We start from the raw sequence: 13,280 nt of genomic DNA, 5'->3' as shown, positions 1-13,280 counted from the left end.
GATGAAAATGAGCTGGGGTGTGGGGTTTTTTTATTTGACAGAGCTTTTGTGAAACAATACTGATGAGGAGATGATTATATAGGATTTAATTTGGCCTGTAATGTCTTCTTACTCAAACACCCATATTTGTATTTTCCTGTGTGAAAAGGCTGTTCTGTGAGAGAGTACATACTTAACTGTCAGTGATTAAAAGCTTTATTGATTGATTTATTTTATTATTATTCTGATTGTACATGTTCACAGATCTAACCCTTCATGATGAACCTGTGGGGATGGAGACAAATGAGACATGTTAGGGAACATGCTGTATCATGATGGAACCATATGAGTTTTAGTGCATGTACCTGTCCATGTTGTGACGACTATAGCCACTTTCATTTTTGGTTGCGATGACGCCTGCACCGGCGACCCCAAATCTCTGTGCTGTAACATCAGCTTGATGGCAGAAGCTAGACAACAAGAGCTGATCTGAACTCATTCTCAATAGTTTATGGAACAAAAAGAGCTGACAAAACAAATAAATGGAACAGCTGATTTGTCAAACACCACCTGTTTTACAACCTCAAATCAGAAAAAGTTGAGAAGATACAGAAAATGCAAAGTTTTATTAATTTACATCCATTCCTGCATTTAACGCCTGCAACACCTCCACCCCAAAATTAGTTGGGACAGTAAAGCATTTATCACTTTATAATGTTGCCTTTCCTTCTCAAAACACTTAAAACCCATTTGGGCACTGAGGATACCAAGCAATGAAACATTTCAGGTATTATTTTGTCCCATTCTTCCTGCAAACACATCTTAAGGTGTACTACACTATGAAGTTGTTATTGTTGCATTTTTAATTTCAGAAGTCTCTACACAGGTCAGGACCACAGGCAGTCCAGTCCAGTATCTGTACCCTCTACATCTGCAGGTGTACCTTTGCAATGTGTGCAGAATGAATTGAAAAATGTATGGGCATCCCTGGAATAGCTGTTGTCTTGAAGGAAGCATATGTTGTAAAACTGTTTTTCCTTGAACTGTTTCATGATGTTATGCACTGTAGAGATTCCCTCCTAACCCACTCACCAAACCTGCTTCACTCTTTTGCAATGAGCAGAATGAATGGCAGTTGGAGACTTTTAGGTTTTGGGTTTTTAGCCTGTCAGTGTTATGTTTGGGTAGCTACCAGCTGCCACGTCAAAAATAAATAAATAATAACAAGAGCAATCAGAGATTTCTGATGTCCGCCAATCCAGATCTGGATCACCTCCAAAATCCAGTGGAGTCTTCCACGCCCTAATGTCTAACTGTGGTGCAAATTTCATAAAAATCGTGCAGTAGTTTTTACGTAATCTTACTAACAGACAGACAGACAAATAAATAAATAAATAAATGCTGATGGTTTCTTTTACACCCTTGGCCAACGTAATAATAGTTAAGCAGTCAGTATTGACATTGACAGTGATGCCAGTAACGCGTTACTCTAATCTAACCACTTTTTTTAGTAACGAGTAATCTAACGCATTAATCTTTCCAAGTCAGTAATCAGATTAAAGTTACTTCTCCAAGTCACTGTGCGTTACTACTATTTTTGCATTGTGGGTCGATAGCAGCATTAAACTTGGTCCGTGGGCAGGAGGTCGGGGTTCGACTGAACTGCCTACTTTACAACTGTTGCAATTGTCGAACAATTTTAATCACTAACGACAAGTATTTTAACTAGACACTGCTCTAGCAGTGGAAAATATCAACTAGACATAAGTGAAGAGTTAATGGTCCATATCATCGGGCGACAAAGGTACGGCAGGAAACATACAGCTGTTTATCATCCAAATATCACGGACAAAGTGACAAGAATAACCAAAACCACTTACTTATGGAAGGAAATATTGTCTCCCTTGTTTCTCCATTTGTGGCTTTGCCAACATGCGCAGCTTTCCGGCATATTCCACCTGTTTCTTGAACTTCTATGCACGCAAATCACTAACTTGCCCGGAATTAAAATGGCGACCACGCCTCCTTACTGACAGTATTTACTTAATGGTTTTCATTATGCTGTTGTTCTTATTTTGAAAGTTCAGTAAGTGGACTGATATGTTAAACATGGTGCAAATGCTATGTGAAAGACTAAAGTAAGATAATTTTATGTTTACTGAACAAGTAGCAGACTTTTGTTTTGTTTTGTATATTGTTCTGCAAGCCACTTTTAATTTCAAATTCATCCGCACACCGCCTGAGTTTTCATTATCCTTCATTTGTTTGACATTTTTTGGTGAAAATGTAGCAGGTGAACACTGGGTGTGTTTTAAACAATATTGTGGGTGCTCTTAATTCATAATGTGAAGTAAAACAGAGCATGCCATGTAAAAGAAAAAGTTTTATTTTTGCTTAATAAACTGTACTATGTGGTCAAGACTATTTATATTTCGTTTCTTTGGTCTGTATTAGCATATTTGATATTGGAGTAATCCAGAAGTAATTGAAAGTAATCAAATTACATTACTTTAATATTATGGTACTTGGATTACGTTACTGATTACATTTTTCAACAGGTAACTAGTAACTGTATCGGAATACATTTTTAAAGTAACCCTCCCAACCCTGGTGAAGGGGCAACTGTTTGACAGGACAGGACTCAAAACCAACATGTGCGACCAGACCAAGAATATACACATGGGACAGAAAAGCTCAGAGCACATAGAGAGCGTTGCTTCATTTTGTGTAAAGGACACCATGGAACCATAAATCTTTACATGGAAAATAGATGGTAGCTGCTCTTATTTTTTTTTTTTTTTTACAGTCATTCATAGCACCTTTAAATCATTTTCCCCATCTTAGCAAACAGCAAATTGTTTAAATTGAGTTTAATCAAATTAGAAATGGTCTCATTTAAACTCTGTTATTGAATGGTTTAAACCAGGGGTGGCCAAGTTCGGTCCTCGAGAGCCACATTCCTGACACTCTTAGTTGTCTCCCTGCTCCAACACACCTGAATCCAATGAAAGGCTCATTAAAAGTCTGCTAACGAGTCTTTCATTGGATTCAGGTGTGTTGGAGCAGGGAGACAACTAAGAGTGTCAGGAATGTGGCTCTCGAGGACCGAACTTGGCCACCCCTGGTTTAAACTACTTTCCACATTTTGAAGCTAATTCAGCTAAATGAGACATTTATTTAACTGATTTTGAACGGTTGGTTGGGCAAAACAAGCAACATGAACACTCCCCCTTTTACTTTATTTTTAGCTAAATTTTTAGACTGAGCATTTCATTGGTACAATTAAACAATAAAGATATTAATAGAAAATGAAAATGATAGATAGTTGCAGCTCTAGTAGTACGTGGAAGTACAGATACCTACTCGTGCTGATAATTTGTAATGAAATCCAAGTATCTGAATGGTGTATTTGGGAAAACTTGTGGGGTTGGAGTACTGAGAACAAATCCGGAGGGTTCCTGCAAAAACAAGAGCAGAATAACAACAAAACACCTACAAACACATAGGTATGTTTCTACAGTAAATAAATAAAATAAAACTAATAAACAAATAGCCTTCCCTTATCGAGGTTTTGTACGGATTGTACGGATGTGTCTGATGAACATTTGTCTAACTGTCAGGCCTGCACCTTGCCCTTCTCCTCTTTCATTTACCAAATACATCCATTCTTATCACTCTTTTACCCACACAATTGGGCACCGCAGTCTCGTTTGAGGGCAGGTGCTAAAGGGCTAAAATATGACGTAATTTCTCTACTTCCGGGGGAAAAAACATGTGATTTTCATTGGGGTTTGGGGTAAATTACACGCAAAGAAAGTGAAAATGCAAAGAAAAAGCCACAATGTGGTGGAAAGTGGGCGTGTTGTGGTTTGTTTATGACCCAGAGCACAAACGTGTCGAGGCAGTTTTGCAGGCAAGAGAACGCAGCTACTCTGGTTAGGGCCCCTTCACACATAACACAAAAGATGCAGAAACCGGAAGAAAATCTGTGAACCAAAAACGAAATGGGGAACCATGAAACATTCTACCTGTTGTCGTGAGGGACGCACGGTTGGACAGGCGTGCACGATACCGCAGCAACGGTTTCATGCACACTCGTGTTCACGTGCATGAAGACAGTGCAAGCATGTGGAACGTCGCACACACGGCAGCGGAGGGAAAAATTTATAAAACACCACAATTTATAATACTAAATTTCTGTTATAACGAGCGGATTTAGCCTCCGCCTAGACGTACACCAGGAAGTAATGAAATGACGTGGATTACTGTTCTCGCTTTCATGTTTTACATGAATTACCTGATGCACTCGAGCTCCTGTGTCATGAGATGAGATGAGATATACTTTATTGATCTCACAGTGGAGAAATTAAGTTTACACTCCAGTTACCTCAGACAGCAATTAGTCCACAATTATTACTTGTTTACCATAATAATGGCACACATCAGAATTAAAGACAGCACATACAAGAAGTCTGTTATCCGAATTGAGGCAAGTGGATGAAGGTGACGCAGCAACCCTGAGTTGCGCCATCGTCAGCTTGGTGGGAGGAACGGGGACCAGCAGCAGCTAAAACCGCGCCGCCTCCCGCAGAAGGGAAGGGGTGACGTGAGCAGAAGCCGGAGTGGGGGGGTGTGCGATGGGGGTAGGAGGGTGGTGGGGAGAGGGAGTGGAGCATGATTCATGCTTCAACCCACAAAGACAGTTTATTGTCTTTGTGGGTTAAGATAAGAAAAGAGCCAAATAATCACCAAGGCCTGAAGACATTCCTCTGGAGGAAAACAGTCGGGCCCAATTATGAATTAAGAATATTCCCAATTATGAATTAAGAATATTCCCCGACCTCCTAAATCTTCATCTTCATCTGCAAGGCACACATCTGCTCCAAGATGTCATCCAATTTGCGTCTGAGTTCAAGAGTCATCGCAGTCGGAGAATGCGCTACCTTGCCCACCTCGTCATAAAGAGCCGGGCTCTCGTGTTGTGAACACATCAGCCGGCATGGCGCGCCCAGCACGTAGTGATCCACTGCAAATGTGAAAAGGATGGAACACCTACAGACTAACAGTCTGGTAGTCTACAAAATTTTCCAAATATGTTTGTACTCAAGCGTCAGAGGTGTACTTTGCCTCTGTACTTGGATGGCAGAGTGATGTCTTCTCAACCATGTTGTGAAGTAGTTCCTCAGCTTGAAAAGACTTACAGACTTTAAGAAATATTTTACAGACTTTCAGAAATATTTGCATTCACACAAAGCTGCTGAAAATGCTGTAGTACATATGCCAGGTCTGTATGTGGTGCTGTAATGCTCCTACAAGCTAGAACTTTACAAAGCAGCATACAGCGTAAATATAAAGTCTTTTAATCTGACCTGTTGTGTCCATTCATCCTGTTTCATCATCACAGCCTGATGAAAACTGTTATCCACATAAGATGCTCTTGTTTTGGAAGACACCATCTGGAAATACTTTAATTCCTTATCGTGGACATTGCTTGTGAATAAACGTAAGGTTTTTAAAGAAGTCCCTCTGTGTTTGTCTGCTTTGGTTGCGTTTCTCAGCTTGAGTTGGAGGAAGCCATTGATTTGTCCCGCCACCAAAAACTAGAAAAAAATTACTTATTTTAAAAGCTGAAAGTCTTTTCTGTAATACTAACGGTCCCAGCATTCACCACAGGCATTCATCATCTCTTCAACATTCTGCTAAATCCCATTAAGGATCCATCAAAAGTATGTTAAATTACCCTGTTAACAACAACAACAACATATTGTCTATTATGAGTGGCCGAGGATAGAGAGGTGGGGCTATGACAACATTGTTTCAGAAACGCGAAGGCAGCATCTTCAGATTTATCTACTCTGGTACCCATTTTCAAAAAGCAGTGGTTTAGGGCTCTGACAACATCAGTTCTGTGTGGACGAAATGGCAATATAATACAAAACGTTTGCGGACACGCCTAAACCTGCCTCTGTGTGGACGGAAGGCCACCTAATTGGCCACCACATTCCGTGCTTTCTAACGCAGTCAAAACAAAATCACTGAAGTGAAACCTCTGTCACAAAACTATTTTGTTACATTTTTTTAGCATTTCTAAATGGACATACGATAATCCTGGAGCTTTCTTAGTGGGTATACGGCGCATACTTGCATATCACATAGACTACACCACTGCTGACACACCCAGTTGCTTCTTATGTGCTCCTTTCAATGCTCAGGTCATTGGTGGTGTGAGAACTTATAACCAGAACCTTTTACTCTTGATAGCCTATTCTAGTGCTTCCATCCAGACTGCACTCATTGGGTTATTTCTATGTCATTTCCCTTCTTTGATAACACTTACTTTAAGGGATTTAAAGTTACTTACTCTTTTCAGTATTTTTCTTTTTTACCTGCAGTCTAACTTCTACCACTTGGTACAGAACTACACAATGTCATCTGTGAAAGGCATCTACCAGGAACACTGTTTAACACCAAAAGCCAACACATCAATAAATATGTCAAATAGATAAGACCTTAACGAAGATCCGTGGTGCAGTCCCTGAACACATAATCTTGCCTGTTGGTGTGTTTAACCCAGGTCTTAAATCCTGAACAGTCCTTAGACCTGTCTCCTTCATGTACTTCCAAACCTCTTGATGCAGTACTGTATCACTTTACACCATATATAAGTCTTTTTGTTTTGCTCAGTGCAGACACTACATCAGTTGTTCCTCTGCCTGGTATAAAACCAAGTTCTTTCTCCCATATGTTTGTCTCTGATCTGAGCTTTCTTTCTAAAGTTCTTTTCCAGATCATAACATATGACATCAGTTTGATCACTGTCCATTTTCCTCAGTCTTGAACATTTCTAATAAATGGGTGCAGTCATACTTTTACTCAATTATATGATTTTGTCTCTTCCCTGCAATAGGTTCCCTAACAAATCCATTCCCTTTAAACTCTTCCACTCATCCACTGGTACTGTTACTCAAAAAAAATATAGAATAAAAAGTATTATAAACCTTTTTTCCAATGAAGACTTCTGTTGGTGCACTTTTCTTAATCTGTGGTAATGGCAGGACACAAAGATGAGATAAAAATATAATCTGTTGCAGGTAGATGGGAGTGTAGCTACTCACAGAGTAGGTCAGAGGAGCAATGGCACCATGAGTGAATCCTGATTCTTGAAAAACACGATTGGAAATACCGTGAAATTTCTCTACCCCCTCCAACACAAGCACAAAAAGACACGTAAGATTTTAAATGAGATAAAAATTGCATTTATACTTGCATTAATAACAATTAAAGCTCAAAAGGAAACTGCTTTTGGCCAACCCGTAGTTGTGATGGCGGCAAGAAATCAGTCTTCATGACTGACTTTCCTGTCGGGCGAAGTCCAACCTGAACATTTGTAAAAGGTATAAAACAGATTTACTGAGGCAAAGCTGCACCACACATATTTATGCAGACAAATGACATGAACCATGTTGCTCTTGTTCTCTTGAAATGTCATTAGATGAAGGTCAGCTCCCTCAGTGAAACCACACTCTCCTCTTTGACCCACAGTCAAATGGCTTTGAGAAGCTACAGGAAATGGCAGTGCGTAAATCTTACATTTGTTCAAAAACTTAGCAGGTTTAATTCATGGCAACAATATTTACTGCATAATGTAGATTTATCATTTACCTGTTGTCACGGGATGGTGGGGCACAAAAGACATATCCTTCAAAACAGATCAACACAATCAAGATTTATGGTTTATGATATGTTTGACTCATTGTAATATTTCTGTTATACTAAAACTCATATAAAACTTGAAATCAACTTTCACACTCACTATTTTAGGGAAAGTCCTCATCTGACATAAGCCACCATCACGAGGCCGATAATCCCGCTTGGTTTGGGATGTGAAACTGTCCAATAATAGGTGTCTGTAGACAACAGCATCCCCCATACAGGGTTCACTACACAGTGTCAACATCAGGCAAGTTTATCTAAAATATCCCTGTTTGTATCTATAGTTTTCTACATTTATTAAAACAAACAAAAAAATCCCATGAGGAATCAGTAAATGTGTTACATCATGTTTGTTTTGTTTGTTTTGTTTTGTTTGTTTTTTTGTGCTCCCGTCACGAAATGATTCAAATTTTCATGACGGTTTTTTTTGTAACTCACTATTACTAACCCTACTTCTATCCCCCCATCCTAACTTAACACCCCCCCCCCCCCAACTTCACTTTTAATTTCATGCAACCATCACGGAATGAATTACAATGAATTTGTGCTGCTGTAACAAAAATGTGGTGCTTTTCATCACAATATCACGAACCAATAGATTAATGTATACAACCCCCCTTCCACTGAAGTTGGGACGTTGTGTAAAATGTAAATAAAACAGGATACAATGATTTACAAATCCTCTTCAACTTATATTCAATTGAATACACCACAAAGACAAGATATTTAATGTTCAAACTGATAAACGTTATTGTTGTTATGCAAATATTTGCTCATTTTGAAATGGATACCTGCAACACGTTTCAAAAAATTTGGGACAGTGGTCTGTTTACCACTGTGTTACATCACCTTTCCTTCTAACAACACTCAATAAGTGTTTGGGAACTGAGGACACTAATTGTTGAAGCTTTGTAGGTGGAATTCTTTCCCATTCTTGCTTGATGTACGACTTCATTTGTTCAACAGTCCGGGGTCTCCTTTGTCGTATTTTGCGCTTGATAATGCACCACACATTTTCAATGGGCGACAGGTCTGGACTGCAGGCAGGCCAGTCTAGTACCCACACTTTTTACTACGAAGCCACGCTGTTGTAACATGTGCAGAATGTGGCTTGGCATTGTCTCGCTGAGATAAGCGGGGACGTCCCTGAAAAAGACGTTGCTTGGATGGCAACATGTGTTGCTCCAAAACCTGGATGTACCTTTCAGCATTGATGGTGCCATCACAGATGTGTAAGGTGCCCATGCCATGGGCACTAACACAACCCCATACCATCACAGATGCTGGCTGTTGAACTTTGCGCTGGTAACAATCTGGATGTTTTTTCCTCTTTTGTCCAGATAACACGATGTCCATGATTTCCAAAAACAAATTGAAATGTGGACTCATCAGACCACATCACAAAACAAATTGAAATGTGGACTCATCAGACCACATCACACTTTTCCACTTTGTGTCTGTCCATTTCAAATGAGCTCGGACCCAGAGAAGGCGGCGGCGGCGTTTCTATATGTTGTTGGTGTATGGCTTTCACTTTGCATGGTAGCGTTTTAACTTGCACTTGTAGATGTAGCGACGAACTGTGTTAACTGACAATGGTTTTCTGAAGTGTTCCTGAGCCCACACAGTAAGATCCTTTACACAGTGATGTTGGTTTTCAATGCAGTGCCACCTGAGGGATCGAAGGTCACGGGCATTCAATGTTGGTTTTCGGCCTTGCCGCTTATGTGTAGAAAGTTCTCCAGATTCTCTGAATCTTCTGATTATATTGCGGACTGTAGATGATGGAATCCCTAAATTCCTTGAATTGAACGTTGAGAAACATTGTTCTTAAACTGTTGGACTATTTTTTTCACGCAGTTGTTCACAAAGTGGTGATCCTCACCCCATCTTTGCTTGTGAACGGCTGAGCCTTTCAGGGATGCTCCTTTTATATCCAATCATGAGACTCACCTGTTTCCAATTAGGTGTTCTTTGAGCATTCATCAACTGTCCCAGTCTTTTGTTGCCCCGTCCCAACTTTTTTGAAATGTGTTGCAGGCATCCATTTAAAAAAAAAGTCTGTCAGTTTGAACATTAAATATCTTGTCTTTGTGGTGTATTCAATTGAATATAGGTTGAAGAAGTTTTGCAAATCATTGTATTCTGTTTTTATTTACATTTTACACAACGTCCCAACTTCATTGGAATTGGGGTTGTATTTCGTGCTGCTAAACCACGACTTGCCATGAGACTGAGTTGGTAATTCACTGATTATCCCCTTGTTTCTGCTTAAACTGCACTCCAGTCATCATCTATCTCAGTGGCAGATATCTGAAGCTTTTGTACAACTATCCTTTCCACATAAATTCAGCATTATTTCATAATTAAGGGGGGGGGGGGGGGGGGGGGTGATCAGAGCGCGGAAGCAGCACCACAGCCACTGCTTGAGGTCTTCCATAGAAATGTGCTCCTTTTTTGGAAACGGCCTTAACTGGCCATTTAAGGCCCTGCAACTTATTCTATTTCGGGATAGGCTTCATTTTTGACAGGCAGAGGCTTGGGATTGGTGTATATGAGAAATGTCTATGTAATCTCACACCTGGGCATTGATACCTCGGTACACTGCTGTTTTTAATATACACATGGGCAATGACAGTAATGCTTATTGACAACAAGTCTGGACAGTTTTATTTTACAGCTATTTATTGACTTTCCTACTCACTCCAAAGGTTACAGTCTTGATCTTATCTGCTGCTCTACTAAACTCCTCTTAACTGATTTGCATTTGATTTGTTCACATCTAATCATGTTAATTTCCTTCAATGTCAATATTATTCAAATCAAACCTGCTTTGGTATATGTCATTCACAACATCAGGAATATTGATTTGCTCTTTCCAGTGGAACTGATAACCTTCCCAGCAAAGCTAATTTATTCACCCCAGATGAACTGTCTCCTGTACCCACTCTGCCCCATGCTTTACTCTTGAATTATACCATCTTACTGCTAAAGGCCATCATCTGGAACTCCTGTACGCACAAACTGACCTTGCTGTTCATAAAAATATGTATGACAATCACATACTTCATTACAAGTATGCTCTTTCTACAGCCAAAACTACTTACTATGCAAATTTAATTAAGTCAAGTGAATGGGAACACAAGTTTTCCGCAGGAAACACAGCACATTCAGAAAGTATTCACAGGACTTCTCTTTTTCCACATTTTATGTTATAGTCTTATTCCAAAATAGAGTAAATTATTTTTTTCTCCTCAAAATTGTACTCACAGCACCCCATAATGATAACATGAAAAAAGTTTTTTTTTTGTTTTTTAAGTTTTGCAATTTTATTAAAGGTCACCCCTGATTGCTCAGTTTAGACGGGCAGCCAGCTCTAGGAAGAATCCTGGTGGATCTGAAATTCTGCTATTTACAGATGATGGAGGCCACTGTGCTCATTGGGACCTTCAAAGCAACAGAAATGTTTCTGTGCCCTTCCCCAGATTTGTGCCTTGAGACAATCCTGTCTCAGAGGTGATTTTTGACTTCATGCTTGGTTTGTGCTCTGACATGCACCGTCAACTGTGGGACCTTATATGTTGACAAGTTTCTGCCTTTCCAAATCATGTTCAGTCAACTGAATTTATGCCAGGTGGACTCCATTTAAGCTATAGAAACATCTCAAGGATCATCAGTGGAAACACAAAGCACCTGAGCTCAATTTTGAGCTTCATGGCAAAGGCTGTGAATACTTATGTACATGTGATTTCTTCATTTTTTGTTTGTTTGTTTGTTTTTAATAAATTAGCAAAAATAAACAATAAAAACTTACATATTTTCATTATGGGGTATTGTGTGTAGAATTTTGAGAGGAAAAAAATCATTTCATCCATTTTGGAATAAGGCTGTAACATAACAAAATGAGTAAAAAGTGATGCACTGTGAATACTTTCTGGATGCACTATAACATCCTACATCCATTCCAATGATGCTGAATCTCAGTTGTTCTCCACTGCTTAATGCTCAACAGTTCCAGGACCATTTTGAATGCTAAAATTAAACATATCCATCTGCAATTGACCTCTTCAAATAAACAAATGAAATAATACAGCTTGCAGTTTATTTGTGCTTCAAGTCTGAACATATCAGTTGTATAAATACACAAGTCTACCACAGATACTGAGTTTCTAATGATGAAAAATGAAATGGAAAACCAAAATCGGTGTTGGCATTCAGCCAAAGAAAGCAATTTGGAAAGTATTGACAGCAATTCATTTTTTTTAAATTCAGCCCTTACCTGGACTGAAACGTACCTCAGTGAAGGTTTGCCTGTGTGGCTGAAACTGGGCCTATACAGAGCTGGTTTGAAGTTCAACAAGGATTGCGTTCCACTGTTACGAGGAAAGATGAATCTGCCTGCGTGAAAGACATTGATGCAAAAAAGTGACCGTGAGCGGACAACAGCCTCATGTGACCATGACTGAGGTGGATCAAAGCTGTGCCTGTTGTTAAGCCATTGAGCGTTCCTGCTCATTGTGCGCTCTCACCATACGAAGCCTCATACGTAGTGTTGTACAGTTTGATGGGGTTGCTGGTCATTCGCCTCCTGCTGTCTGGTGCTCCAACAGTCCACTTGACTATCCTCTGCTGCTCAGCCATCTGTAGCTGCTGCAACAGAAACTGTCACTGACAGCGGTGATGGACAGAAAAAATCCTTAGGAGACGCAGCGCTGTGACCACAAAAGTTGTAAAGCATTTGATTGAGCTTTGACAGTAACTGACCTGACTACCCCAAAACGTTCTATGTTACAGCAGCTGTCAGTGTGCAGATTTGTAGTCAAACACATAAAAACTGTCGTGCATAAAGATTCACATCCCCTGCAGACATACAGTACCTGTAACTCCAGGTTGTTTGTTCACCTTCTGCTGATTTGCCTGTAAACAGATGACTGTTGCTAGGAGATTCTACACAGGGGCATAAGATTACAGCTCAAGAATAGCTGCAGAGCAGACTTTACTTACACCAACATGCTATTAAGCTGTGCTTTATTGTCTTCACTATTGCCCGTTTTCCCTGCATCAACCTGCCATATCACCTAATGTTACAGTGGGGGATCCTGCAAAAGTCCTGCTTTGTTGTCTGCAGCCTATACAAGCATTTTCTTCACACCTTAGAATGAAAACCAGTGCACTGTGTCCTTGGCAGCTCTTGAACCAAATCAACACACTGAATATGACTATCTAAGTCCACTTGGTGGCAGTGTCACGCTGCGGCTGCAACCATTCTCACACCAGCCCAGAAAAGATGTAACATTATGTAAAAATGATGGATGGCTTGAAATTTGCATGACATCTTCATAAAGATGTCCATCTGAGGCAGGAATTCATCACCCGGTGTTGTTCGGCAGAACAAAACATGCCATATGCCATCTATACATCTGCACACATACAACTACACTTCCAGGAAACATTCACTTCCTGGAGTATTGAGGACACTGGGGGCGAGAAGATCCATTTTTCTGTCTGCCGCAGGATTTCTCCAGACGCAAGCCTGAACACATTCTTACTAATGAGGCTCCTGCAGGAGTTTTGAATTAAGTGGAAAA

General features: G+C 39.9%; 1 protein-coding gene across 3 annotated transcripts; it reads right to left on the bottom strand.

The window, feature by feature from the left end:
- Positions 1-313: 313 nt before the first annotated feature.
- ppp1r32 (protein phosphatase 1, regulatory subunit 32) lies at positions 314-12,681 on the bottom strand. Of its 3 annotated transcripts, XR_004562051.1 has the most exons (11): positions 12,570-12,681; positions 12,222-12,404; positions 11,988-12,090; positions 7,793-7,886; positions 7,642-7,678; positions 7,439-7,539; positions 7,291-7,356; positions 7,121-7,181; positions 6,978-7,019; positions 3,343-3,437; positions 314-449 (listed from the first exon to the last, which is right to left on the bottom strand). XR_004562051.1 is itself a non-coding variant. In XM_034175608.1 (10 exons), exons 2-9 carry the CDS (start codon positions 12,331-12,333, stop codon positions 7,015-7,017), a joined length of 579 nt encoding a protein of 192 aa, XP_034031499.1. In that variant the 5' UTR covers positions 12,334-12,404; positions 12,570-12,681; the 3' UTR covers positions 3,210-3,437; positions 6,978-7,014. The 3 variants fall into 3 exon arrangements, 1 of the variants encoding a protein (XP_034031499.1); XR_004562052.1 differs by having other exon boundaries at positions 7,121-7,356; positions 11,988-12,086; XM_034175608.1 differs by lacking the exon at positions 314-449 and having other exon boundaries at positions 3,210-3,437.
- Between the last annotated feature and the right edge of the window lie 599 nt (positions 12,682-13,280).

The sequence above is a fragment of the Thalassophryne amazonica genome, chromosome 8 (genome assembly GCF_902500255.1).
Source record: "Thalassophryne amazonica chromosome 8, fThaAma1.1, whole genome shotgun sequence".
Lineage (NCBI taxonomy): Eukaryota > Metazoa > Chordata > Actinopteri > Batrachoidiformes > Batrachoididae > Thalassophryne > Thalassophryne amazonica.
This window is presented reverse-complemented; position numbering and strand designations above follow the sequence as displayed.

Excerpts from the sequence above, each read along its gene's own strand:
- ppp1r32 (XM_034175608.1), bottom strand. The coding sequence starts at position 12,333 with ATGGCTGAGCAGCAGAGGATAGTCAAGTGGACTGTTGGAGCACCAGAC. Across the intron at positions 7,887-11,987 it reads ACAGGCAAACCTTCACTGAG|ACACCTATTATTGGACAGTT; the intron begins GTACGTTTCAGT and ends TGTTGTCTACAG. Across the intron at positions 7,679-7,792 it reads TGAGGACTTTCCCTAAAATA|GATATGTCTTTTGTGCCCCA; the intron begins GTGAGTGTGAAA and ends TCTGTTTTGAAG.